Below are 27,056 nucleotides of genomic sequence, written 5' to 3'. Positions count from 1 at the left end.
CACTCGGTTACTGTTTGGTATCGCCTATATCATTCTCCTACAACGCTTCCAGTGTCCTCTTAGTCGGTAACCCCGCCCAGTCAGTGTAACCTGTACGGATATCGAACATCTACCAGGTGGCCATAACATACAGTCTCGTGGTGATGACGAAATAGATGTCAAACGCGTTTTCCCCGATGGTTGTTGCCCAGGCTGACACGCTTCTGTGAAGACTTTTTGAAGTAAGTGTGTGTTCTGGTGCACTTTACAGTTGAGGCTTTTATTTTGCTGGGTTGTTGTTGAAATTAAGGGTAGCACTGTGCTGAACACAGTTCACTTTGGTTCAGTTTGCCCCCTGTAAGAATGGAGAGAAGTCTTACTGACCTTCTCAACCCCTCAGCTATAGAGTCGTACAGTTGGTTAACCTAAATGTGCATGGGCTTGTATGATAGCTCCCAACTGCTGTAACTGCTGTGAAATTTGCACCGAATCGTTCTGGTGCTGTATGCAGGAGCGAGTCCACAGTAATATAAAAACATGTGAATTTTTAACGTCATGTTAAGTTGCGCATGTGATGTGCCCCATAGATGGCTGGGGCGCACGTTTCTTATTGATTTGTGTGTTTGATTTGATTAATTGTGAATTTACTGTTGGTGTCAGTAAAACTAGGTGATGCTGTGTCATGTTGCTCTAGTTTGTCCTCTTATAGTCGGAAAAACTACAAAATTATCACTTTCATACCCAGCTGGGTAACAGGAAGTCTGTGAAAAGGTCCATTAAAACACGTACATAAGCAATAGTTCCTGTTTTTACATATTTAGACTCACTGGATATTAGGTTCATCTTACCTGTATTGGATTGGGGGCCATTTGAGTCCAGTAAACCCACTGTCATTTTCAAGAAACCAGTGCTTTCTGGTGTTATTTGAGCTATTTGAAACTGTGCCATGGGTTGCATCATCATTGCTGATTTGAGGCAGGATGGATGCTTGTTGCAGCAGAAATCAAGACTCATCTTCCAGTCTTCTGTTGTCTAATTTTGGAGAGATCGCGTTTATTATAGCCTCGCTCTCCTGTTCTTAGCAGACAGGAATGGCACCCAGTGTGGTCTTCTGCTCCTGTAACCCACAGTGTTCGGCGCGTTGTGCACTCAGTGATGCTGTTGTCTATACCTTGGTCGTAACTAGTAGCTATTAGAGTTATTATTATCTTCCTGTCACCTTGAAGCAGTCTGACCATTTTTCTCTGGCCTCCAGAGACAGTTCAACCAGAGAACTTCTGCTGACTGGATATTTACTCTTTTTCTCTGTAGACAGAGTGTGTGGGGGAAGCAGGGATGAGACACGTGCCTTTGTCTAATTGTAAAGCCATGTCATTTAAATATGATGTGTGACAAAGCTGAATTATGAATTGTTGCTGTATAAATTGTGTTCATTATCACAGATATAACATTCTTCGTGACTTTTTTTTTCAAAATTTGGGACTTTTTTCAATATTAAATTCACAACATGAGACAGTGTGGCAAGATATCAAACCTTATTTTAATCGCGCACAGAGTGTAAAGACAAGAAGGTTTAGTCACGCATTCAATCACCCAAAATAAACAGCTGTGTGCCACTCCTGTTTTTGTACTATGATGGTTTAAAAAAAAACAAGAAAAAAAACCACTTTAGCAATAGTAGCACTTTTGCTTCGTTGAGTAAAGCTCTGCCAGAGAACCTTTTCTCTACTCCAGCTGCACCTTTCAACACTGGGTACTAAGACTTGGTCACAAGAAATGAGTCTCCATTTCTACATTATGCTGTGGTAAAAACATATTCATCAACACATTATGCTGATTGATTGTTATATCAGTCGAACTGCAGTGCTACTATGTGATGAAATGATTCGTTTGAATTGATGGCATCCTCAAGCCTGTAACAATGTGAAGTATTGTCTGGTGCCTGCTTCTAAAATTTGGGGATCTTTTGCATTTTTGGTATTAGACAAAAAAGAACATTTGAGGAAAGTTTAGGAATTCATTACACACTAAACCAGGTGCGCTCAATGGTTTTTAATGAGAAGAAAATAATTTGTTTCGCTCCCAGCATGAACATCTTGTTTGAGGAGGCAGAGCCACGCAGAACATCATCAGATACTCTGCTGTGTTGTTCGCTGCTCAGGCTGCAGAGCGAAAGGAGAGAGAGCATGCGGGTTCACCAGCTGGTTTCTGCTGCTGGAAGACACAGGGTGTGTCTGCAGCTGCTGCCGTGTGTGTGAAATCTACAGGACGTGAGGCTACAGTATCCCACTGAACACCTGTGCCTCACTCTTTCTGCTCGGCTGGCTTCTTAAAGAGATCTGTCACCGTCCCGCATCTCGGCCTATCGTCTCTGCCACATTGTGGCGTGTCGCATCATACTTGCTGGGAAACCTGCCGGCCGTGGATGCCTGTTTTGGGCTTGTACTGGAGGTGGTGGTGTACTGTGTAGCCTAAATATTGCCAAAGGAATGAGTTTGGATGTTGGTTAATATCTGGAGTGAGCGTTGGATTGACTCCGGGGGATTAGTGGTAGCTGGAGGTATAATGGCGAACAGTGAGGTCAGTGTCATGTCTGGTTGGAGACAAACCACACCCAGTGGCTTGTTTAAAGCTCACTGTGACACAGCCTTTGACTTAAAATGTTCAATTCGGGTATTAAGACTGTTCAGACGGTGTGTTTCCCCTCACAGGTCGCAGTTATAAATACACGAGGCACAATAGAAGATGTCAGGCGGGCAGCAGTGCACCGCACGCTGTTCACAACCACTGACTGTGAAAGACAGGCTTTAGAGTCTTGTTTGTGTCTGGGGGGCTTAAATATCTCCGTGTTTTTCTGCACTTGTGTGTGCACACCGTGGGTCAGTGACACAGTTCACAGTCAAGAGCCTATTTGTGAGGTGGGGTGTGATTCGTCCATTGAAAGGCAGGGCCTGCTGTCATATTGTTGTTTTTTGGGGGGTTTTTTGAATAGGAGGTTCCTCCCTCAGGAATGCCCAGACGAGTGCGCGTGGGCTGAGATAATGGTTAGCTTTATCCCACAGATTTATGAGAAATGGCATGTTTTTAAGTGTATGAGTGTAACTGAATGTAATGTAGGTGGTAGAGCTGACTGTTGAAAGCTTCACAAAAACAGTGACGTGTGGATGGATTTATAAGAACCAACCGTCTGTGTTCTACTTCGAGAGAAACTCTGGTCAAATGCATGGGCTGTAATTCAGGTGGAAAGGATTCATTTTTTTTGGAATACCAGAAAAATAATAAACTTTTATTTATTTAGATCAGTTGATGAGTAATTTTTGAGCTGCTCTCAAGAATTTCTTATTCATAGGCTTTTATCTCTGTTTCACAACCCAAACACGCACATGATTATTCATGAAAAGAGTTTATTTCTTTTTTTTATTATGTTCTAAGGGGATCGTGCACATTAACATGCACACCGAGACTCGTGTAAATGTGCTTTAGTTACACTGGCTGATTTTCATCTGCAGTCCCTGGCAGGTTTACAACGTTTGCACAGAGTGGGGAAAAAGAAAGACTTAGTTACACTATAAAGGTAAACGTAGTTGGCCACCTACACAAACCCACTCCATGACACTTTAAGCACACAGTTTTTGTGCTGATGTTAATACCAGAGGAGGTATGAACAGTTATCAAGACCATTCACCTTCGCACCTGCGACCAGTTTAGAATCACCTAGCAACCTAACCCCATGCGCATCTTTGGACTGTGTGCAGACACAGGAAGAACATGCAACAAAGGCCCCAGCTGGATTCAAACCCAGGATCTTCTTGCTGTGAGGCGACAGCACCGTGCTTCCTTGGCTGTGTTGCTGTGGTATTTAAAAGCTTCTATTTTGCAATAATATCAGTCCACTCAGGGCTGATTGTGGAATATCTACAAGGGAAGAACTTTCACAAAGTGACTTTTTGAAACAGCGGCACCCTTTTACAGCACCACGCTCGAGCTCTTTAGAGTGAACATTTGTAAAGACAATCTGCACGGCTAGGTACTTGAATTTACACAACCGTGGCAAAGGGACTGAAGATAGTGTAACATAACAGCATGTTCACAGTCAGAAACAGAGTAAAAGATCACTTATAAACCTCACAGGGAAAAAAATTAGTTACAGAACTTTGGAAAAAAATTAGATCAGATCAGCTGTTTATCAAGCAAACAGTTTATGATGTCATTATGTGCTCTCACTTAATAACAGGTTTCATTTACTTACAAAAGAGCAAATATTGATCATTCATCTGCAAGTCAATCCCTTTTATTTGATTTGAATGCTTTAATAATTTATGGAGACCGTAACAGAAATGCTACAAAGCAAATGTAGCAGATGACAGATTAGTAGGTTGCATTCATTTTGATTTAGTTGCACTTCTGTCAGAAATTATCATGCATTTACTGAGGTGCACACAGACTAGGGTGCCGTACTGTTAGAAGAAGATGAAGGCCTACCTCCTGCTGGCTGATATGAGCTATTACCTCATTTTGATTAATATTACCAGCTGTGCTTTCAACTGCTTTTCTGATTGAATTGTAGCTCTGTCGAATGTAATCACATGTTGCCCTTCCAAACTCAGCTGTATGGCATTTATCTACTTTAAAATGTTTTGTTAATTTAAACTCTCCCCCCCCCCCCTTTCCGGTGTCAACAGTTATGGCTTTGAATCATCTGAGCTTGCTGCGGCCTCTCCTGTGTCAGCCCCTGCTGCGACATGTCAGGTCTCCGCTCACATCCAGAGTCAGCCTTAGGCCTCTTCTGGCTCCTGACGCTTTCCACCACCCTGCTCCTGCTGTATGCATCAGGCTCTACGCCACCAAAAAGGCCAAAGGTCAGTGAGGAGATTTCTGAAGTTAACTTGTACAACTTCCATGACTCTGCTGGCACAAATGTGATGTTATTTATCTAGATAAGTCTCCACTCTTCCCTCGGTTTTTTCCTTCTTTCTCTCGTTTAATCTTCAAAGCCAAGGCAAAGGGCCAGTCAGGGAAGGTGAACATTAATTCATCTCTGGTGGAAGACATCATCAGTCTGGATGAAGTGAAGGAGGACATGACCACTGTTCTCGATTCGCTCAAAGATGACTTCACACGAAACCTCAGCATCCGAACCTCGCCAGGTAGTGAGCTTATCGTACTTTTCTTTCTTTCTTTTTTGGACTGTGCCTTTTCATTCCTCTTGTTTTAGTACAAAGTTCAAAGCAGAGAACAAAGGGTTACCAACAAGGCAGATGAAGCATGAAAGCATTACCTCTAAAGTTAAAAGAAACGTTCAGACATCACTTCATGTACGTACAGTTCAGACTGAAAACATTAAGACAGTTAAACACGTGGCAGCTAAACTTTACCTGTGTGCTCGTCCAGCTTTTGTTCATGCACAGAAAAGCTCACCAGTGCCTCACATAACAAGGATATCACAAAGAGGAATCTTCCACAAAGGCCTGTGGATTCTGTGTGAAATGTGAATGGAAGCAAAATGCAGAAACAACATTTTAAAATAGAACATAGATAATATCAACTATTTCAACTGAGGAAATCTAACATTTTAAGAAAATTATTGTCTTATTTTGAATTTGAGATGTGGTTGCAGCAACAAGTCTCATAAAAGCTTTAAACTGCATTGCATCCTCTCTTCTTTTAACAACAGTCTCTAAGCATCTGGGGACTGAGGAGTCCAGCTGCTGGACTTTTGGGAGAGGAATGTTGTCCCATTTGTGTCTGCTATGAGTTTCTAGCTAAGCAGTCCTAGGTCTTTTTTGTCATATTTTTCATTTTCAGCTGGTCAAAGGTCTGAAATGCCAGCAGGCCTGTTCAGCACCGCACCCTTCTGCTACAAAGCCGTGCTACTGACTGGTTGAGATATGATGTCTGAATTGAAGCACATGTTGCTCTAAAACCATTGAGCGTTGATGGTACCTTTCCAGATGTACACGCTGCCAGTTCTGTAGGCTTTAATGCACCATCTGAGATGCTGGCTTTTAAACTGAGTACTTATAATAAGCTGGACGGTCCCTCTCCTGTGTAGTCCAGTGTCCATATTTTCCAAATAGAATTTCACATTTTTATTCATCTGACAACAGAACAGTTTTCCACTTTGCCGAACAGAGAAGATGGCAGCATTCCTGGATCGCGTTCACGTGTGGCTTCGTCTGACAGAGCTTTAACCTGTATTTGTGGCCATCACGGTGAACAGTGTTCACACACGGTGGTTTCTGAAATGTTCCTGAGCCCATGCAGTGATTTCAAAGACAGAATCATATCAGTCTTTAATCCACATTGCCTGAGAGCTTGGAGATCACAGGCTGCCAATATTAATTTTTGATGATGTCACCATACAGAGAGTCTTTTGATGATATTATGTACTGCAGATGATGTTGGAGAAACCTCTGCTCATCTTTACCACCACCAGGGAGGTTATGTTTTTGACATTCTGTCTGTAAACCCGATAGTTTGAAAGGTCTTCAATCAATTCTGATCAAACTTTGTAGTAAACGATCCATTAAAATTGAACGAGAGAGAAAGAGAGAATCTAAAAGACGATGACGATAAACAGTTAAAGCCTTGGAGAAGTCGATAGACATCATGCTGGTAATGGTGTAAATGATTCTAAGCATTTATTATTATTGTTTTCCTTCACGGGCATCTTTCCATTTACTTTTGTGCTCCTAAGCTGTTAAAAGAATTACGTCTCCCACTTAGTTCTTTTCAGATTTCTGCAAACCTGCTCGAATTACAGCTGAAACCTTAGAGTGTTTAGGTGAGCTGCATGTTTTTGAGAGGTGGGGTTGGGGCTAATTTTCATCCTAAAATGTGAAAACTTGCTCTTGTTCACATCTTTAAAGGAAAATATGTATTTATGATGAAGACAGATGAGTTTTTAGGGGTTATATTAATGCCAGAGGAAGACATTTAATGTGGTATCCATTATTTCGTTTCAGAATTAACATACTGGAGGGAAAAAATGGGTAACTGTCCAAATATAGTGTGCACAGCGTGCACTGTAGTTAACAGGGGGGCTTTTTCTTAACGTTTTTAAAACTTTTGGAATCAAAGTCTTTCTCGGACACGGCGCCAAAAGGCTTAGCATAAAGAGATCCCTATTTGATGTTACCTTGACCCCGCCTTGGCCCCTGTTTCCCCAAGTACATCCAGGTCACAGCCTTTTTCTTTTTTTTTTTCCTCTCTGCATTTTAATAAATGGGGGCGCGCTCGGGGAGTCAGAGGTGGGGTGTGTAATGGAAGCTCCCCGGGGACGAGGCAGCTGCCTGAATCGGACTTCAAACTGAAATTACTTTGAATTTGTTCCACTTTTCTTCCGCACACGTATCTGATTTGCTTTTAGTGTAATATTCCTTTTTTTCTTTTTTTTTACACAGAATGAAGACACATACAATATCATGAACCCTTCAGTGTCCAGCTTTGCTTTTCACATTCCCAACTTTTCTTTTTTTCTAATCCGGTTATCACTCAATTGATTTTTGCTCTGAGTCATTTTCTGTGTGGAGCCCTGCCTCTATTACTTTTGTCTTATAATTTTCCAGTGCTTCTCAGCTTCATACTTTGTCTTTTGACTAGATAAGACCACATAAGAAATTTTTAAACCACCTTTTTACAATTTTATAACACGTTTCAGTTAAAAGTTCCCTTCATCGCTTCCTCTTTTTCCAGTCCTTTCTACCGTTATTTTGCATCCATCCCTCTGTTCTGTCATCCTTCCTGTGTCCCCTCCCCCTAATCTATATATCCCTCGCTCCTTTCCTCTGGTCCATTCATCCCCCTCTCCTCTGTCCAGCTGGACAGTAATCCAGGGAGGCAGCAGGACTTAGAGTTGACAGCAGAGATGAGATGGTGGAATGGGATGACGTCAGCTGTCCGAGCGTATGTGTGTGTGTTGTTCATGAACCTCTCATCTGGCTCTCATTAAACTTATGAGAGTGAGTGTATGACTGTATGTACTGCTGTTTGTTGCCATGAGTCTGTACTTATGTGTGCAGCAAACACGTAGCAGAAAGTCAGACAGATAAATGCAGAGAGAGGGAGATCAGTGCTACGCCCACCATCTCATGGTCATCGCAGATGGGTAATGTGACTTGGAAACTAGCGCTGTGTCCAAGAAAACATTGTTTAAAGTAGACTTCACATTCTTGTTTCTCGCAGACGGGTAAAAACAACAAGCTGAAACATGGATATCGCCATTTCTTAAGCTTTTAATCAGCATATACTCTCATTGCGGTAATTGTAATCCGCCCAAGCTGCAATGCATGTGGACACCCGCTGCTCACATCACATGTAGGAAATCATTAAATTACCGTTTTGGAAAGAGCACGGCTATGAGGATGCACTCATTAGATGCATGTGTGTGTGTGATTGAGCTGGATCGGAGCGTGGATCTGCAGAAATTAAACTGAATAAAAACATGTCCAGCTGTCTTTGTGAGAACTGGTTTTGGACGTCAGATTTATGAAATTTTTACAGGTTTTTGTAAAAGAGTGTTTTGGCCTGCCTCCTTTTTTTCACACTCCTTCAAAAGCCTGTTTGAGGGTGAAGACTTGGTTTTAGGGAAACTTTAGAATTAGGTTTACCGAGTTTTTCCTGGCTGAAAACGCGGCTCTGTGCTGAGACTACACACAAAAGCACATCAGTCCACATACGGTAATGAGTCTTACTTAACAGAGCTATATACATTTTCCTTTTACCCCTGGCCATTTGATAAAGAAAAGCATATTTATCCTGGAGTAAATAAAATAAAACCACTTTAAAAAGAAACGTCTGAAGTATTAATTTATCACAGCCCTGGTGATTTTCTTTTGGAAGAAGGCCAATAGAACAGAATTTTATATGCAGGAAAACCCCAGAGTTTAGTTTAGTTTAGGTTTGGACTGGAGGTCTCAAAGTTTTCATGACTAAGAAGCCGATGTATGATTTAGGACAGCGCAAAAAAAAAAAAGAAGCACTAATCCAACATATTTAGTGTTTGTAGCGCGTCAGAAAATGGTTATGTTGGTAATCGCCCTTTTTGTGCTGTTGGCATTTCTCGACAGCACCTATATTTGTAAATTTCTTCTAACAAGGACACTTATAATCAGACACAACCGGGCACAGGTCAGAGCACTTACACAAAATCATAGTGCTGCCTTTCATTGGATTCAAATCAGTGCAACATTTTGTCCTCAACAATCTGAGCAGAAGTAAAGCTTTTCACGTGTAAACGAGAACACCGGTCAGCACACACAGATGCAGTATTATTACTCCACAGCTTTGCTGTTATGTGAAACAAAAACCATTTACACTATTGTTCAGAAGTTTTAAGCCGCCCCTCGTTTTGTTAATTTGCTAGGAAAATTGGAGACTTGCAAATCCAAAGTCAGTTTGTACAAGTTTGAAAGTCAGTATTTGATGTAATCATCTTTATTCTTCAACACAGCCTGAACTCTCTGAGTCACACTTTCTAAGAATGTCTTTATGTAGTCCTCAGGAATAGTTCTCCAGGCTACTTGTAGGACATTCAGAGCTCTTCTTTGGTTGTTGGCTGCCTTTTATTATGTTCTCTGTCAATGCGACCCCAAGCTGCTTCAGTAATATTGAGGTCTGAACTCTGGGGAGGCAATCCATGACTCAGTGTTCCAGTGTGTTTTCTGTGCAGATGTGCTTTTACTGCAGTGAAAGCATGCTTGGAATCATCATTATGGTGAAAAATGAACCACTGTCAATCAGAAGATGACAGAGACTCCACTGTATTTTATAGATGCCTGTAAACACTCACTGTTGTAGCCTAGTCTTGATCTCCTTCATACATACTGATGATAATTTGAAAAATTTCCACTTGGATTTGCATCCCATTAAGAACTGTTGCTAAGAATGGATTCGTTCCTGTTCTACTGTAATTTGGCATACACTGCACAGCGCTCCATGCCAATATATGACAGGTTTTCAGTTAGTAACTCTTTGGTAATCACCTCGTTGGTGCAAAAATATAAATTGGTGCAAATTTCATTTCAGCAAAAAAGTGCATTTAAAATTGGTGTTTTGTTAGGTTGGGCGTTCATCCTTGAACGATTCTTAGGACAGTGTTAAGTGACTTAAATAATTACAAAAAAATGGGGTGCAAAGACTGGACTGAAAATGAGTCATTGTTCAAAGAAAATGAGAACTATTGATCAAGATCACTTTTATAAGAATTACAATAAAGTCTGGCTTCTTGGAAGCAAAATATAAAGCCATGAGAGGTGGCTCAAGACTTTTGCACAGTACCCCTTTCCTCAAAAAACTGACTGGAGCAGGCAGCAGTCACTCCAGGAAAGGGAGAACTACCAAAAGGCGAGAACTGCTCATCCAAACAACCTCAAACTGAGCACTGGGCTTACTCGGGTGAACGACATTACAGCCAGCAAGTTTGCAACGGTTCAGACAAACACTCGCTGAGATAGGCGAAGGAGATGGGAACTGATATAAATTTTTACAGCACCTTTTTAAAAGGAGAATTTGACATGACAAGACGCAGAGGGAAAAAGTGCAAATTAATGTGGTACGTATCCTGATTACACCAACACCCAGACGCAGCATACAGCTTAAAATCTGTTTTTGGTATCGTTAAAAACTCAACGTGTTTAAAAAATAAAGAGCATTTTAGCCAAATTTCATCCGATATCTCAACCAGCTGCCACCCCCTCTCACCATCCATCTTTGTAGCAATGACCGACTGTCTGCCGGCCTGCCTGCTTAAAGTACTTGCAGATGTGCTGGTGCTCGTTGTGAAGGTGCAGGTAACAAAGTCAGACAGGCAGAGATATGGGCATGAGCAAAGTAAAAAAGGGAGACTGTATAATTGGCAGCAAAGTAGGCAGCGTGTCAGCTGATATCCATGTTATCACATCATACCAACCTTTTATTTTTAATTCCTTGCAGCTGTATCTTACTTTTTGATTGGATATGTCTCTCTCTTTTAACCCTTGAAATCATATGATAAATTGATCTTTTAGAGAAAACTACACCACTGGCTCACCTTCGGTTCACCTCACATTTCCACAATCACACACCACTAGCGCAGCCCCCCACCGGGTGAGCCGGGAGGGAGTGATGTAAGGCAGAGGTGGAGAAGAAGGAAACAAGCGCGTCTGAGGTTAGCCAGATGGAGGATGGAGAGGAGTGGGTGGATGCAGAGAGGGAGGGAGGGACAGAAGTCAGCTTGTGTTGGCAAACATGCATTAGTTTCGTTCAGTGTTGACAAAGAGGGGAGACAATAGATCATGGAAACTTTTAAGAGTCTGACAGTGGTCTCAAAATGAATATTTTTTTACTGTGCTATTGCACGTTCCTCTGTCTATCTGTTAATCTGTCCAAAGGACTAAATGATTTTTCCCCACATCTATTCCATTACACCATAGCAACATCTTATTAACTATGTGCCAGTGCTGGTGTTAACACACAGGGTGAAACTCTATAGTCAGACCATTTTTATTTTTCAATTTGAGCTATTTTGCTTCCATAGCTTAAGCTCCAAAATACACATTTGGGACCAAAACTGGTCTTTTGGTCGTTCTTCCAGAGTAGTTAATATCTAATGATAAAATACTCCATCTGTATTATCATACATATATTTTCAGAAAGGTTGTAATGAAAAAAAGCCTCTGATTGATTTTTAAAGTGATATAAAGCTACTTGCAGCTGCTTTGTTACTCGTAAGTAGTCGCCGTAGCATCGCTCCGCATGTTTGATTTGGTAGATTTTCTTTTATCTCCTGAGACAAGCCCAAAGGCGTTGTTTGCCTCCTCCATGGATCAGACTGGGAATCATTCACTTGTTAAGCAAATGTGCAAATCACTGCAATACAAATGCTGGTTTAAAATTGACAAATCGAATGTTACAGTACAGGATTTTAGAAGACCCGATCAAAAAGAGATATTTTTTCATACTCATAGCTTGAAATCTTCCAATTTAGGAGTGCTAACAAACTCTTATTTTCCTCTCTGTTTATATTTTGAAGGCTTTTACAGAAACCATTTGATAATATATCTTTAAGAGACAAATTTTACTTTGTTTGTAAAAGACTTGATTTTTTTTTTATGGCTCTTGAAAGTATTTTCTGATTTATGGAGTGATTAAAGATAGATTTCCCTCCATCTGTGAAGCAAGAATGAATGATTAACCTGGCTTTAACCAGAAATACAGTTACTGCTGTTTCGTGGTGGTAACTGCTGCTTTTTTTTTTTTTTTTTTTTTGATTTGCTTTCACCTGATTTTAAAGCTACAATTTACAGCTTTCCTCTAAATGCGTCACAGAGAGGCGATAATTAGGTTACTGTTTTGAAAAGAGGACAGCCATAAGCATGCATGTGAATATGAATGCATGTGTGCGTAGAAATGAGTTATTAAAACATGTCCAGCTACAGTGCTGTGCAAAAGTCTTGAGCCAGCCTCCGTTTCTTTATATTTTACTATAAAAATGGGGAAACGGGTGCAGTTATTCACTCAAACATGTTGAAATATACATGGAAATACAACATTTAAGACATTTCATTTGAGTTTAATTCAAAGCTCATCTTTGAATGTTGGCTGCCTTTTGTTCTGTATCAAAATGATCCCACACTGTTGAGGCCCAGGCATTGGGGAGGCCAGTCCACGACCAATATTCAATTGTATATTTTTCTATCCAGGTATGCTTTTACTGCATTAACAGCGTGTTTGGGATCATTGGCATTGCTGATAAATGAATAACTGCCAATCGGATACTTTCCAGGTGCTGCTGGAGCAATTTTGAGACGATTCTGCCAACACAACTCACTTAAATGCGTCCCCAGACTGTGACCGAGCCTCCGCCGTGTTTTAAAGATGGCTGTGGATGCTGACTGTTGTACCTCTCTCCTAACCATGATTTGCCAAGTTTTTCGCAAAGAGCTCTTTGGGAATTACCTTGTTGGTGCTAAACTATTATTTCATTCCCATCAAACTATGTTACATTTGGCTTTTTTTTTTCCCCCCAACTATACAAATTATGTGTTTCTGCTAGTAACAAAATGCCTTAAAATACATTTTAAAATTGATTCTATGGTCTTCAAAAATGGAAAAAACAGCCAATGTCCAAAGAGACACTCTGAAAGACCTTCAGAGTGCCTGGAGAACTACTACTTAATACTACTTAAAAAAAAAAAAAAGTCTGGTTCCTTCAAAGAAAAATGTAAAGAAAATGAGAATGAATCTATAATTATAATTCTGGGGTCAATGCATATCATATCTTTCTGAAAGATGGATTTCATAATTAAAAACAACAGTAAGAGAAAAAGAATTAAAGTACATTAAATGTATAAGTTAAATCTGCCTTACAGTAGAACGGTTAATCCTGTGATACGAATACAAAGGAAAAATCGGGATGCTACAGTGCACACAGTGAGAACAATGATGCCTAAACTGTCCATGAAGGTAAATAAATGAAGAAAGTAAACACTGGCATTGACCATTGACCTGTATTTGTTTAGGAGCTCTGGATCACATTGTGGTGACGACTCAAGATGGGAAGTTCCCTCTCAAGCAGCTGGGCCAGATCTCCATGAAGTCACCTCAGCTCATTATGGTCAACATGAGCAGCTTCCCTGAAGTAAGACGATCTCTCTCTCACACACACACACACACACACACACACACACACACACACACACACACACACACACACACACACACACACACACACACACACAGTCAAACAGAGCACACACAGCTATGATTTCTTCCTACCGGTATCAGTTTGTCTCATATGGACAAGCGCGCAGTAACTAAGCTTTGTAAAAATAATCAGACGCACAGACAGATAGATGGTCCTCCTCACAGAAGGAAAAGTAAGCCAGACCAGAACTCGAATCTCACATCACTCTGTAAATGAAACCTGACCTACCTCTCTCTCACTATGCTGTGTCTCAGATGCTAATTGATTGATCACTCGGGGAGCCCTTTGTTCTGGGGTGAAAGATAGCAACAAAAGTCTGTATGTGTGTACTGCAGCGCGGATATGTCTTAGTGTGAGTTGTCACAGAATAGGAAATGACCTCATTTTACCCCCAGGTTAGGAAGGAATGGATTATTTTTCTTTTTTTGCTTCTTTTCGCTGCCTCCTTTGCTTTGTAGATTTTCACGTTTTTTGGTGGCCAGACTTTCTGGTGGTCTGGAAAAGCTGAATGTGCTTGCATGTGTCACTATACAGTCATATATCCAGAGACGCTAATGACCGATATGCTCAACTTTTTCTGCTGTCTGCTACATTTTCTTTGATCTCATTAAATATTGAACGGAAATATGTGCACAGTCCTTTATTCTTGCAAATTTTTCTTCTTGTATTATTCTCTTGTATTTTGCTCGTTTGTGTTGTTGTGTTTGCACATCTCTGTTGCTTGTGGGGCTCGCACACAAGAATTTCACTCGCATGTGCTGTGCCAGTGTGCCTGCACATGTGATGTGACAATAAAAAGTGATTTGATTTGATTTGATTTGAAATGACAAACAAGAAAAAAATGATCTGAAAATGTTGCAATGAAAATATCTCCACATATGTATGAATGAGGAAAAGTGCTTCAGACAGGATACAATACGGAAATATGCATAACCAGGGTTTTCCTGGCTCATTATGGGCCTTTGGGGGATTGGCTGTGCACAGCAATAAAGCACGGTCACCGGTTTCACTACAGAGACACAGAAATGTGTGCAATTTCTTACTGTTTAGGACTATTTCATTAATAAAATTGACTATTTTGCCTGTGTAAATAAACCCAAATTAACATGTATTTGTTTTCCATTTGGCTCTGGTTTAAACCCCTTTGGATGGATGCCAAAATGTCATTTATGTGGAGGAAAAACTAAAAAAACCAAGCCCAGCGGTGTTGGTATAATCTGGAAGCACACAACAGGAAATAAATAATTTCACTTCTTTAAACAGTTTGCTTTATTTGAGGGTGATTCTTAAACTAAATTTAAACTCTTAGTCTGAGTTTAAGCCCTTATACCAGGTCTGAACTCTCAAACAGACCTGAGAGAGGTGGAGTGAAAAGTAAGGATGGGCTGATTCTGGTAATAGTTTGTTCTAAAGGCCCATTTCAGTCACTCTGAATGCCTATGAGGTGTTTAGAGAAACTCTGCCCACGCCACCCACAGCCACCATATTATCAACCTGCGGAAAACACCGCTCTGAAATTCGGGCACTTATGAAAAAAGAATGACTCAATTCTCAGGAGTTATGTCTAAGATCGTAAAAATAAAGTAAAACTAAACTTCCCGACAGTCTATTTTTTTTCAGTTAAGTCATCACAGTGACATCATCAGACAATATCATAAGTTGGTGTTTTTCATAGTGGAAGGTTGGGAACAACAGAAACTCGTACAAACAATCCGCTTTAGTCCTTCTTGAATCATAACCACCAGTGTTTTCCCAGCAACCAGCAGCCATGCTGAGGTCTAATTACTGTATTCTGTTTATTAAGAGACACCGACACACGCATGAACTTTCAATGATTTTTAATAAAAATGCATTTATTTTCTTTTGATTCATTTTTAAAAAAATTATTATTTATACTGGTTTACAATTCTACTGTTTTCTACTGGGATGGAGTTTACCTGGAAAACTACATGTAACATAATGTTAGTCACTGGACCGCTGTGCATACCTGAGAGGAAGAGGCAGTAAAGTAGAAGGCTGATGGAGGGAGACGATGAGGATGAAGGAGACGGAGGGAGCTTGGAGCCAATAAAGAGAAAGTGGCAAGGAAGAGGAGTTTACTCCACCGTCCTATCTGCATTTTTTGTGTTTCAGCTGCTTCCTCTCATCCTTTTCTGTCTTTCCTCACATCTGGTCCAATTTTCAGTCTCCATATTGGTCTCCTTCAGGTTCTTCCTCACCTCCTCCACTTTCTTTCCATCACTGCCTATCCTTTTTTTCTTGTATCTTCCATTTCTTGTTTGACTGTATCCAGTTCACTTTTTTGCCCTCGGTTTCCTTCTGCACTTCCTTTTAATACTTGTTTTGTGTCCTCCACAACTTGTTTTTCCTCACCAAGTTTATTTTTCTTTTTCTGCTTCTCTCAGCCACTCTTGCACTGCCTTTTGCACTTCCTCCAATTCTTTCTTGTCTTCCCACGGTTGCCTGTGCTTTTCATTAAGTCTTTTCTTGGCCCCTTTCAGCTTCGGTCTTTTCATCTTTCTCTCTCTCTTGTCATATTTCCTATTTGCTTCTGTCACGTCTTTCTTTACCTTCTTCAGTTGTTTTTTTCCCTCCTCTTTCAGTTTTTTGATTGCCACCTTAACTTCTTCCTTTTCCTCATCCAGCACTTTCTTTCTTCCTACAGTTTATTTTGTTCCTCCACAGCCTTCATCTCCTTCTCCAGTTTTTCTCTCTCTCTGCCATCTCCTTTGTCAGACTCTCCAGAGTGCTACAGTTTGGCATCCAAGTCTCCTTTTTTTTTCTCTTTTTAAGGTTTACATTGAGCCTCCCAGAGAGACTCCTTCTACTCGTTGAGCTCCAGTATTCCTGAGCTGCTCCCTCAAGCATTTCCCTTCCACCGTGTCTCTAAACAAGACCCCTCTAAACAATCTTCATCTTTCAGGTGGTTGTTTTTTTTTTCTCCCTCCAAAAGTGTTAACATCCTGTCATGGTGCTGCTGGTTTTCTAGTTTTACAGTTATCTGTAATAGACTGTATTTGTTTTGTTGTTAGGAATTTTCCTTGACTTTGTTTGTGTGAAGGACACAAGTATTGGTGTTAAGACTCGCAGGTCTAGTGCTCATCGCTAATGACTTGTCAATCAGAGGTTAGTAAATGAGCATATCCTGGGTAATCCTTCTTACTTAGAATGACTAAAATATCACCTGAAATGGGTGCTTGAGTGAATAATCTCAGCAGGAAAGTGTTTATAGAGGTCAGGGTTAAAGGTCATTTTCCCATAGACTTCTTTAGGACCGGGTGTCTGTCTGTGACCACAAGCATCACACAGAAGCTACATACTTCTTTGGTTTTAATGTAAAGGCTTTAAAAGCATGCAGGACCTGAGCTGCATGTCACATAAGTTGGCTGAAACGTTGTCAGAATTGAACATTTTAACATTCTTTGTTATTTTAACGTTTTGAACTGTTGGATGTTTGACTGAGATAAAACCCAGCACATACTTTTAAAACTATATTCCTGTACTGTTCACTTGCACCGTCATTTTCTTTTCTCCAAAAATACTCTACATTAACCAATGTGCAGTGAATCTGGGTGGACTGCGAAGGATCCACCTGACGCATTCTTCCAATTGCATGTTTGGACTGCCTTCGTTGCGTCGCTGTGACATAACTTGAGTTTGTACGCAGCCTACCTCCGTGTTTTGTACTTTTTGTGGTCGAGGGCAGTTGAGACAGAACTAATGGATGCTGCTTATAATAGAAAGTGTACTTTAAGCTGAGAAATGACCGTGGAGGATAAGTTAAGAATGGTTAAACTTTTATCGTTTAGCCACAATTAATGCAAAAAATGTGCCAACAACACAGTTATGCAACTATATTGGCAAAAAAATACTTAAATGACATTATGAATGAAACGTAAAAGCACTTATAATGCCGTAAAACGGTCCTTGTCAGTGTTTCACAGAAGCCATGTTGACACAGATTAGTAGTAGTAAACACAGGTGTGACTAATCCGAAGATTCTCAGACGGAGTGTTCATTAAAACAGGGCTGAATGATGACGAGTAGAGTGTGAGTCACTCAACTTTACACAGCTTTTTCATGCTACAGTCACACGAAGGGGGAAGCCGTAGTACGCTGTCACAGCAACGAACTCACAGTCATGTTTCCTGTGAAGACGGGGACCAGGCCTCCGACGACTCGCAGTAAGTTGTCTTCAAAGCGGAGGACAGTCAAGTGATGGAGTCAGTCTGCTGTCAGTCTCCGATTGAACAGGGCCAGTCGACAATCATGTGTAATCTGTGTTTGATAACACAGGGATTGGGATCAATCAGTGAAAATCACAAATCTGTTGTTGTTTGTAGAAGATTTTGTTGCTGTCTGTATACATAGAAATTCATATTAGCATTTACATTCAGATTCAACCTCATCAGAATAATACTCATTCAGAAATCCCTCCACAGATCGTGCCACGTTTGCTTTAGAACAGCAATTTAACTGCAACAAGACACTCAGCAACCTTGCTTCTATGTAGGAATATAACCAGAATATATTGAGTCGAGTTTCCTGTGGCAGACAAGTTGCACTCACCGCTGCAGACTGACTCAGATCAGTCTGCAGTTATTTGCAAACCTTAATAAATCTCTCAGTCCTTGCTCAGGTGGATGAGCAACACCCTCAAAACATGGGTAACCAGTTGGTCACCCCAACTACTAGGAGTCAGTCTCCAGCAGCAGCAAAAACCTCATTGCAATCACCGGGCAACCATTAATTCTTTTCCTAGGAGGTTTGGAAGAGGCCGCCATACTATTTTTACTCTGTAAATAAGTGTGATTGAACCACAATGGGTAATAATCAGGCTTTAATAATAATTAGCTTATAAATTAGCACTCTACCTTTTCAAATATAGTCACTTGCGGCCCCAAAAACACCAAAAATATTTTATATGCAGTCTGTCGTTAAAAGTGTCTGGTTATGCAGTGTGTGGACAAACTGCACAGCTTGCTGTTGTGCTATGTTGGCTACAGAAATGTTCCTGAACATTAACCTCCTAAGATCCGAACTCTTCAATGGCATGCATTTGTAATTTCTCTTTGATATTTGGGCTGATTGGGACCTGATGAATGTAAAAACAAAGAATTACCAGGGTTTTTTTAACCTAATTATTGTTTCTAAGAAAAATAAGAGCCACACATGAGGATATTCGTTTAAAATTTCAATAGAACAGTGGCAATTTAATGTCCTCGTAAGTGGATATCAGGCCCTTGTAGAGCAAAATTGAGGATTTTGGTCTAAATAACCCAAAATGTGATGTCCACATTAGAGATGGACTGATCCGATATTACGTATCGGTATCGGTCCGATACTGACCTAAATTACTGGATCGGATATCGGAGAAAAATAAAAAATGTAATCCGATCCATTAAATATCACGAAAGCACCTCACAAAACTTGCAACACGCCGTAACTCACCTCAGAACGTTAGCACGTCGGAGCAGTATGCATCACGTGATAGAGCGGCTGTGGCATGCAGGACCTGTCGGTGGTCTGGATAGCATGTGGAGCTTCGCTAGCAACCCGGCATTTCATCTCCGACAAAGTTATCCCCGAGAGAAGTAAAGCAAGTGTGTAAGTCCATCTCTGAATGTTTGTAAAGCATTCCTGCGTTAAGCTTAACAAAGGACTGCCTCTTCTTGCTGCTACTTCAATCATGAAACTGCTTAACGATCAGCTGATCGGCTTTTCTGTCGGGAGTAGTCTCTCTTGTTTGCTTTTGGCCCACTTTGCACCAGAAAGAGGAAACCAGCGGCTGAACAACAGCAGCACGTTTAAGCTTGATAAGCTGTTGTTAGAATTTATTTAATATTACTTTCTACTCGAGGATCTTTTTCTACGTAGCTGACGGCTGGTAACTGTGCAGGGGCGGATCTAGCAAAGTTTAGCCAGGGGGGCCGATAGGGCATTAACAGGGAAAAGGGGCACAAAGACATACTTTTCTTTCTTATTCTCATTTAAAATGTCTAGCTTTTAATAAATAATTATCTGACACCCAAAGTTTTAATTTGATGCAAAATGAATAGAAGTCCATTACTGTATATAGTGACTATTAAGTCTAATATATATATATATATATATATATATATATATATATATATATATATATATATATATATATATATATATATATATATATATATACCCTAGTAAGTTATAGTACTTTTTCCTTTGTGAAGGTACCATCTGTACAGTCTGCAATTTTGTTGAAGAAAGATGTTGAATCTATTTAATATTTCTTGAAAAATAATTGATTTCTGTGCATTTTTTTTCACACTGCATCAAATTAAGGTTGATTACGTCGATTAAGCATCATGAGGTGGAGCGTGAGGGGTGGTTCCCTATTTTTTATTTATTTATTTTTGTTGTTGCTGGGAGTTGGAACCCTATTAGTTAGATTGCTTAATATTTACACTAAGTACTCTTTAAAATACCAGAATAGGGAGGATGGTGTAGGTTTAAGTTTATTAGATTGATCAGTATTGCTGAACTATGAAATATTTTTTTTGGATACAGGTATAACAGAATAGCTTTAGTGTAGTTGTTGTTTTAAACTTGAGTATGAACTTATACAAAATGCAGCAAGATATTTAAAAAACAGTTTTGTTGATTAAAAAACACTATATCGGATTCATATCGCTATCGGCAGATATCCAAATTTATGATATCGGTATCGGTATCGGACATAAAAAAGTGGTATCGTGCCATCTCTAGTCCACATATGTGGACGCCAGGTCCTAGGAGGTTAATGTGACTGTGGCAGAATAATTCATTGCTCTCATCTCTGTAAAACAGAGATTCCTTAATTGGGGGCATTAGCAGGTCCTAAGTAAAGTGACTGTACACTGGCTATGATGACAGCAGATACAGCCTGCATCTTTTCTTCTATATATAAAATGGGTAGAAGAGGCAGTGAAGGCAAACGATAAAAATCTGTCTCAGTAAAAAAAGTTAAAAGAAGCGTCTTTGCACACGACATCCAAGAGCTTTTCTTTTCCTTTTCTTTTTTTTCCAGTACAACTTGCCAAACAAAAACCTGTTTTTAAATATCTTCCTGCACCTTCTATTTCCACAGCCAGTCACCTGAGGGCTGTGGTTTCCCTCATTTGTTCTCCAGGTGAAACCACAGCATACAAACAACATGCAAATCCAAGTATTTATCAACACCTCAAATCTGTGAAGTCAGTTTTCCACCTGAATCCGGAGTCTCTTTTTTTTCCTTCCCAGAAACCCTAGAAACCACAGACCACACACACACTGACGGACACACTCATCCACACGCACGCTACCCTGTCATGTCCCGTGTTACCCATGTACCACACAGAGGTGAGTCGTCAGTACTCAGAGCTAACAGGCTTATAATGATGCCTATCCATTACCAGGAACTACAGAGGCCCTGCCATTGTTTTCCATTCATTCATTAAGAGCAGGCTGGGACGATACAGAGAACAACATCTAACCACTACGCTCGGATCCGGAGGCAATTTGGTGTGTGTGTGTGTGTGTCCATGTTTAAGCATTAAATTTTTTTTTAGACACACACACACATTCCTCTCCCTTCGCCTATTTGCTTTGAACCAAGTCGTGAGCGTTTGATGTGAAACTTCAGTGTAATTTCTCTTCCTTTCCAACATATTAACCAGAACCTGCCCAGCCTTCACAGAGAAATTCCACTCGGGTTTTAGTAACCACCGGAGTGGTCGTCAGAGAGGGGAAATGGTGATGAATTTGATGCTGAGAACAATCAAACATAGGTATGGGATGAATCTATCACCCCTCGCTCAAAGAGTGCAACTGCAGGCCTGTTTCCCGAATGACTTTAACAAAAGAAAAGAAACCCCTTGAATTAATTTAATGCACACAAATAAATTCCTTTAATGTTGCTGCCATTTCTTTCCCCCAGTGGATGAGGCCAGAAGGAGCTGTTGAGAAAGCAGGATGGGTTAGTGACGGTTGAAGTAAGAGGAGGAAATCTTTTTTCTTTTTCTTTTCTCCACATGCATTGCACATTTGCTCGCTTTGCAAACTGAGTTATGAGGCTGTTGCGCTAGCTTGAGGAGTGTGGCTTTGTTCCTCTCCATTGTGTCTATGCACTCTTTTAACTGTAGCTTTATGGTCCTATGCAGTCATTGCTTAACTTAAGCTTCACTTGGTAGATAATGTCTCAGTTTTACACATGTAAACATGTCTTAATATGTCATTTTGAGTTTTAAGTGTATTTCTTAGTTCTGGGAAAAAGACCAAAATCCAGCTTCTCACGTAACTGTTGTTGTTGTGTGTTTGTGGTCCAGTAGTTTCTCTGATCCTGTTGTTCTATCTCTATGCAGCACTGCTGCCTCTTCAACCAGTGTCCACACAGCGCTCTCCTTTTAATCTCCCCCAATCTTAATTCATTATAATGATGACAGCTCCAGTCTGGGGGGAAATTAATAAATCTTGATCAATTCAAGACAGATCCCAAGCTGTTGTTTAAGGATTCAACGGTTACCATAGAGATGCAGCTAACAGTAGTTGGATGTTGTATTATTATAAAAAAAAAAATGATCCATTGGTGGGGTCTTACTTCTAGACTGTGACTGATATAGCTGCAGGCTGATATCAGTATCTGCATTCATAAAAGTAAAAATGAGAGAAACACCCTTCAACCATGCTGTGAGTGTTCATGTTGCATAGTTTGTCCACCAGAGGGCGCCCTGCAACAAACACAGCATCCTGCTGATCTGAGCAGAGTTGAGCACTTCCTATTGTCTTGGTAAGGACTCGTAAAGGGCAACAGGATAACAAGTGTTAAGGGAGGAGTGTTTGTTTTGTGTATCCGAAGCGGGGGGGGGGAAATTATACACAGTAATCATTCTACATATACTTCAATATAACTTGTGTAGTTCATGCTTCATGAGTCTTTCACATCTGTAACTCATAATCTTATAGCTCCTGTCTGTGTCATGTACATATGTAAAACATGTTTGCATTTACTGTTTATTAAGGTGAATAAATATATACATGTTTGTCATTGTAATAAAACAATGCATAAATACACCCCCCATATACACAGGCGAACAAAGTATAAATAACTTTTATTAATAATAATAATAATAATAATAACAATAATGTGGTAATGATTCTACCAGAAAACCTTCAAGTACAACTGAGCACAAACTCACAAAGTTTGTGTGTGTTGATCTATCATCCACAAGCAGACTCTCCTGTGGGGTCACCAGGAGTCACCACCCTGCCCTGCAACCTCTCAGTCCTGTCCCACGGGGCCGAGTGTTGACAGTGGCCCGAGGCAATTCCACACTACATGGGATTTCCCTGACACACACACACACACACCATATACACACCACACACAACACCTTAATGATTGCCAGCTGGAGCTAAGCCACTACCTGCACTTGTAGATTTGCTTTTTATTCACTCCAGTGTGTGTGTGTCTGTGTGCATGTGCCCCCAGGCTACAGCAGCGGCCACCCGTGCCCTCAGAGAGAGCAGCATGAACTTAAACCCAGAGGTGGACGGGACGATCATCAAGGTGCCCGTTCCCAAGTGAGTCTCTCTTTGACGCACTCGCAGACAAACACGCCGGAGGCCAGAAAACATTTTTGCTCCCTTTAGCACTTTCTGTCTTTCACTTCTTTTTTTTCTCATTCACCTTTATTTTTCTTTTGGTATTCCTCTATTTTCCTCCTCCACTCGTCTCCGTGCTCTAAACTGACAGGTTTATTGACTTTTGCCTGTACATGTATAGAGACCCCCGGTGTGACGACGTGAGGGTTGGGCCAGTCTCTTTCTCTTTCCCCCGGCCAAATCAAACAACCCGACACAAAACAATCAGTCACTCACTCACTAAACCGCTCTGCCTGTGTATATAAAGTATGTTTTTTTACATATACACACGTGCACGTGCGTCTCAGTGCATGAATGCTGTCTTGTGGTTATGTGCATGCATTATCATGAGTGTGTGTGTGCGCATGGAGCAGCAGGTGTTATTCTGGCAGAGGAGGGACACGAGAGTCAGACTGCTTTTCCCCCTGCAATCAGTCTCGGCACGCTCCAAGCCTACATTTGCATTTCCAAAGAGAAGGCGCTTCTTGATTGGCCCTGGAATCGGTAATTAGGCCGTATTGTTTGCAGTAAATAGACGGCGCACTTGGATTGTTTGCAAATAGTCCCTGAGGCAAAAAACAAGGGGAAAAAAAGCCAATTAAGGACAAAGAGGGAGAGTGAAATGGGAAGTAGGACTTTCTAAGTGATTAACAAATGCAGAGCGAATGCAAAGTTGTTAGGATGACGGATGTTTCGGCTCTGCTCTAAGGTCTGAGGAAGATTGTTTGGTGGTTGCTGCAAGTCAGAGCTAAGAGGATCAGACGTCATGCTTATAAGCACTTAGCGTCCCCATCTGCACAAGTGAGGACCTTAGTTTTCATTATTTTGTTTTTCAGAGTGTATTTGCTCGTGCCACACAAAGTTGTGACTGCTTGTTAGTGTCTCTTACTGAAATGTTGTCGTTTCCAGGATATTTTTAATAAAACCTTCTTACCGTACTCTACAAAACACAGTAATTACTTCCTAGCTCGTGCTTAAATGCGGTCAAACCGAGCTGGTATTAGACTTCATCTCGTCTTAAATAAACATGGTAAATACAGATGCATAACAGGCGGTTTGTGCTTGCAGATGGCAGCATACGCCAAAAGTGATGTCAAAGCTGCTGGCATGCAGCAAGAAGTCTCATTTCAGTATTTAGACCATCTCCCTTTTTTTTCCCTGTAACTTTGAATTCTATATTTTTTTGTACTCTCGTTTTTTTGTTTTGCCTCTCATTTCTGACATTTTTCCCGTTTCCCTGCAGAGTGACTCGGGAGCACAGGGAGAACCTGGCCAAGGTAGCCAAACAGCTCGGCAACAAGGCTAAAGACTCACTGAGGAGAGTGCGCTCTAATGCTGTCACACAGGTCAAAAAAGCAAAGGAAGCACACTCAGAAGACACAATACGACTCGTAGAAAAACAGGTAGGAGACGAGGGATTCCCTGAGATTTAAAAAAAAAAAAAAAAAAAAAGTATAGCTTGAGGTGAGGAAAAGATCAAATAGTTTTTCCTCTGTCAGATATGTTTCCCTGAATGCAGCACGACCAGAAGTCACTTTTGTTGTGCTGCACAAAACTCTAAGAAAATATATTTGAAAAACTCATCAGAAATGTGTTGCTCCGAGGTTTTCCCTCCAAACCCCCCCCCCACCACCAAACTGAAGTGCCTAGTTAGAGTTTACCAGCTGTTGCAATCAAAACATGAACACTGAAAGGATACAGCTGATGACAAATGATAACTTTATCATCGCAAAGTTACAAAAAGTTTTATTTTATACGGGGACATGGTGAAGCCTCTCAGTTCATCTTCTATCCAATTCAAGCAGTTTTAGCTCCTCCCACTTTAAGAAACATTTGCCTGATTGGCTGCCCCTTGCAAACAGGTTTGACCAGCAGGAGCTGGTGAGACGACCATAGGATGTCAGCTCTCTTTGAGTTTGATCAGCATGCACTGTCATAAGAGCACATATTACAGAAAATAAGGAAAAGTGTAGTGAGTCCACTTCACTGATAAGTTAACTATTGATCATATTTTCTTTATTTGAAAACTACATTCAAAATGAGAAACTAGCCTCCACCCGAATGGAGCTCACCTCCGCTCACCCTCATCCTTTTCTGGAGCTGTTTCACGCCACCTCTTATTAGACCTCTGCTCTCTGAAGCGTTAACTTTCATTACTTTTGTTTTTTTCCTCCCCTCTCTCTGCCTACACAGATTCAGCAGATGGCAGACAACATTGCAGCAGACATCGACAAGCAGCTTGCAGCCAAGACCAAGGAGCTGTTAGGCTGACTGTGGAACTTGTTATTTATGTCACTGTGAAACAGAAGACACACTGAAAAGCAGCAACATATCCTCCTTTTTTTTTTCATCTTGTTAATAGACAGTGACTGGATCATGTTGGGGAGGTAGTTTTTGTTCAAACCACATCTTGGGCTCTTGTTCCTGCCCACATCACTGGGTAAGACCACCTTCTTCTTTTTCTTTTTTTCTTTTTTTCTTTTGGCTGCGTCGTGATATCTGCATAAACAAAAACTGGTACAAAAACGACAACAGACTACCCGTCACCTCCCTCCTCCCTTGTTACTCTTCCTGTCTTCAAACAAACAGCGAGAAAGCAACGAATGGACTTTTAATGGGATTTGTGGGCCTCCTCCTAATCAAACCCTTTGCCACAGGGCCTGTCTGTTTATATAAAAGCAAGCGCACCCGTCTCAATGTAAACTGGCTGCGGGTTTGTCTTGGTGGCAAGAGCGAGAGCGAGTTTGTTCCAGAGACGTAGGAGTCGACCGAACAGATGCCATTAAGATGCTGCCAAACATTTGTTTCACATTGATTCCAAGTCTGTTAAAAATGCACTTGAGGGGGGGAAAAAGGGGGCTTTAATTTCTGTCCATGTTGAGGATTGATAATATGGCTACTCTCTTTTTTAAACACAATAAAGTTGGGAACGTAACGTTATTGATGGAGTCCATTAAAGAAACGCTGCTTTGTACCATGTGCGTCATCTTGTTCTCTCTTGTTTTCTTTTCATTTTCTCCACTTTATGTTTGAAGTCGCTCCCTCCTCCATTAGTTGGAGTGATAATGGACTTTTCCTGCGCACAGACCCCTAGGCCCTGGCACCACAATTGTCCATTAGGAGAAGGCTTTTAATGTTGTGCACTTGGCCTTTGCCTTGAAATAGCTGCACTCAGGAACTGTAGCGCAATAGCTGTTGAAACCAACATATGTTTGAATGAGAAACCCAGCGACACTCACACACACACAAACCTTGCTTTCATGTATGTGCTGTTTACAGCCATTATGTGGTCGGTGTCATCGTCTTTATCGTGATTTGTTTTGCTTCTTCCGCTACTGGTCACAGGCGGCCCACAAGTCAGACAGGTTTTATTTTAAGTTTGCCCACACACTTGGTCCTACAGCTACACAGTTGATTGGAGACCACAGAGCTCCAATTTTGCATCAGCTAATTACATTTTAATCAGAGTGCCTTCAGACTTATTAAAAATGAATTGAGAAACTGTAACAAACCACATTTCTCTTTGGTATTTGGTAGCCACGCTGTGTTTCTGGTTAGAGGTTGTGACTTTTTTATGTTATTATATTTGCTCTGTCTCCTTCAATGGCTTTTCTTTAATGGCCTAAACAGTCCAGAGTCACTGGATAAACAAGAGTTTAGCAGAGGAGTGGCTGGGTTGGGACAGAGGAGGGGTGGGGTGGAAATGGCAGGTTTTCGTGGTGATTCTAGGTCCATATGTCAGCAATTTGAGGGC

General features: G+C 40.8%; 1 protein-coding gene across 2 annotated transcripts; it reads left to right on the top strand.

Annotated features, from left to right (window-relative positions):
- Positions 1–13: 13 nt before the first annotated feature.
- mrrf (mitochondrial ribosome recycling factor) lies at positions 14–26,157 on the top strand. 2 transcript variants are annotated; one of them, XM_086300538.1, is made up of 8 exons: positions 14–221; positions 4,662–4,838; positions 4,974–5,126; positions 6,945–6,971; positions 13,479–13,597; positions 23,151–23,242; positions 24,546–24,705; positions 25,496–26,157. In XM_086300538.1, the coding sequence occupies exons 2-8, from the start codon at positions 4,664–4,666 to the stop codon at positions 25,571–25,573; spliced, it is 804 nt and encodes a 267-aa protein (XP_086156664.1). In that variant the 5' UTR covers positions 14–221; positions 4,662–4,663; the 3' UTR covers positions 25,574–26,157. The 2 variants fall into 2 exon arrangements, with proteins under 2 accessions (XP_086156664.1, XP_086156665.1); XM_086300539.1 differs by lacking the exon at positions 6,945–6,971 and having other exon boundaries at positions 19–221.
- The last annotated feature ends 899 nt before the right edge of the window (positions 26,158–27,056 follow it).

The sequence above is a fragment of the Aulonocara sp. 'chitande type north' Nkhata Bay genome, linkage group LG7 (genome assembly GCF_057382095.1).
Source record: "Aulonocara sp. 'chitande type north' Nkhata Bay isolate Kocher_YH1m ecotype deep benthic linkage group LG7, A_spYH_male_GT1.1, whole genome shotgun sequence".
Taxonomy (NCBI): domain Eukaryota; kingdom Metazoa; phylum Chordata; class Actinopteri; order Cichliformes; family Cichlidae; genus Aulonocara; species Aulonocara sp. 'chitande type north' Nkhata Bay.
Note: the sequence above shows the minus strand (reverse complement) of the source record. Positions and strands in the feature narration are given on the sequence as shown.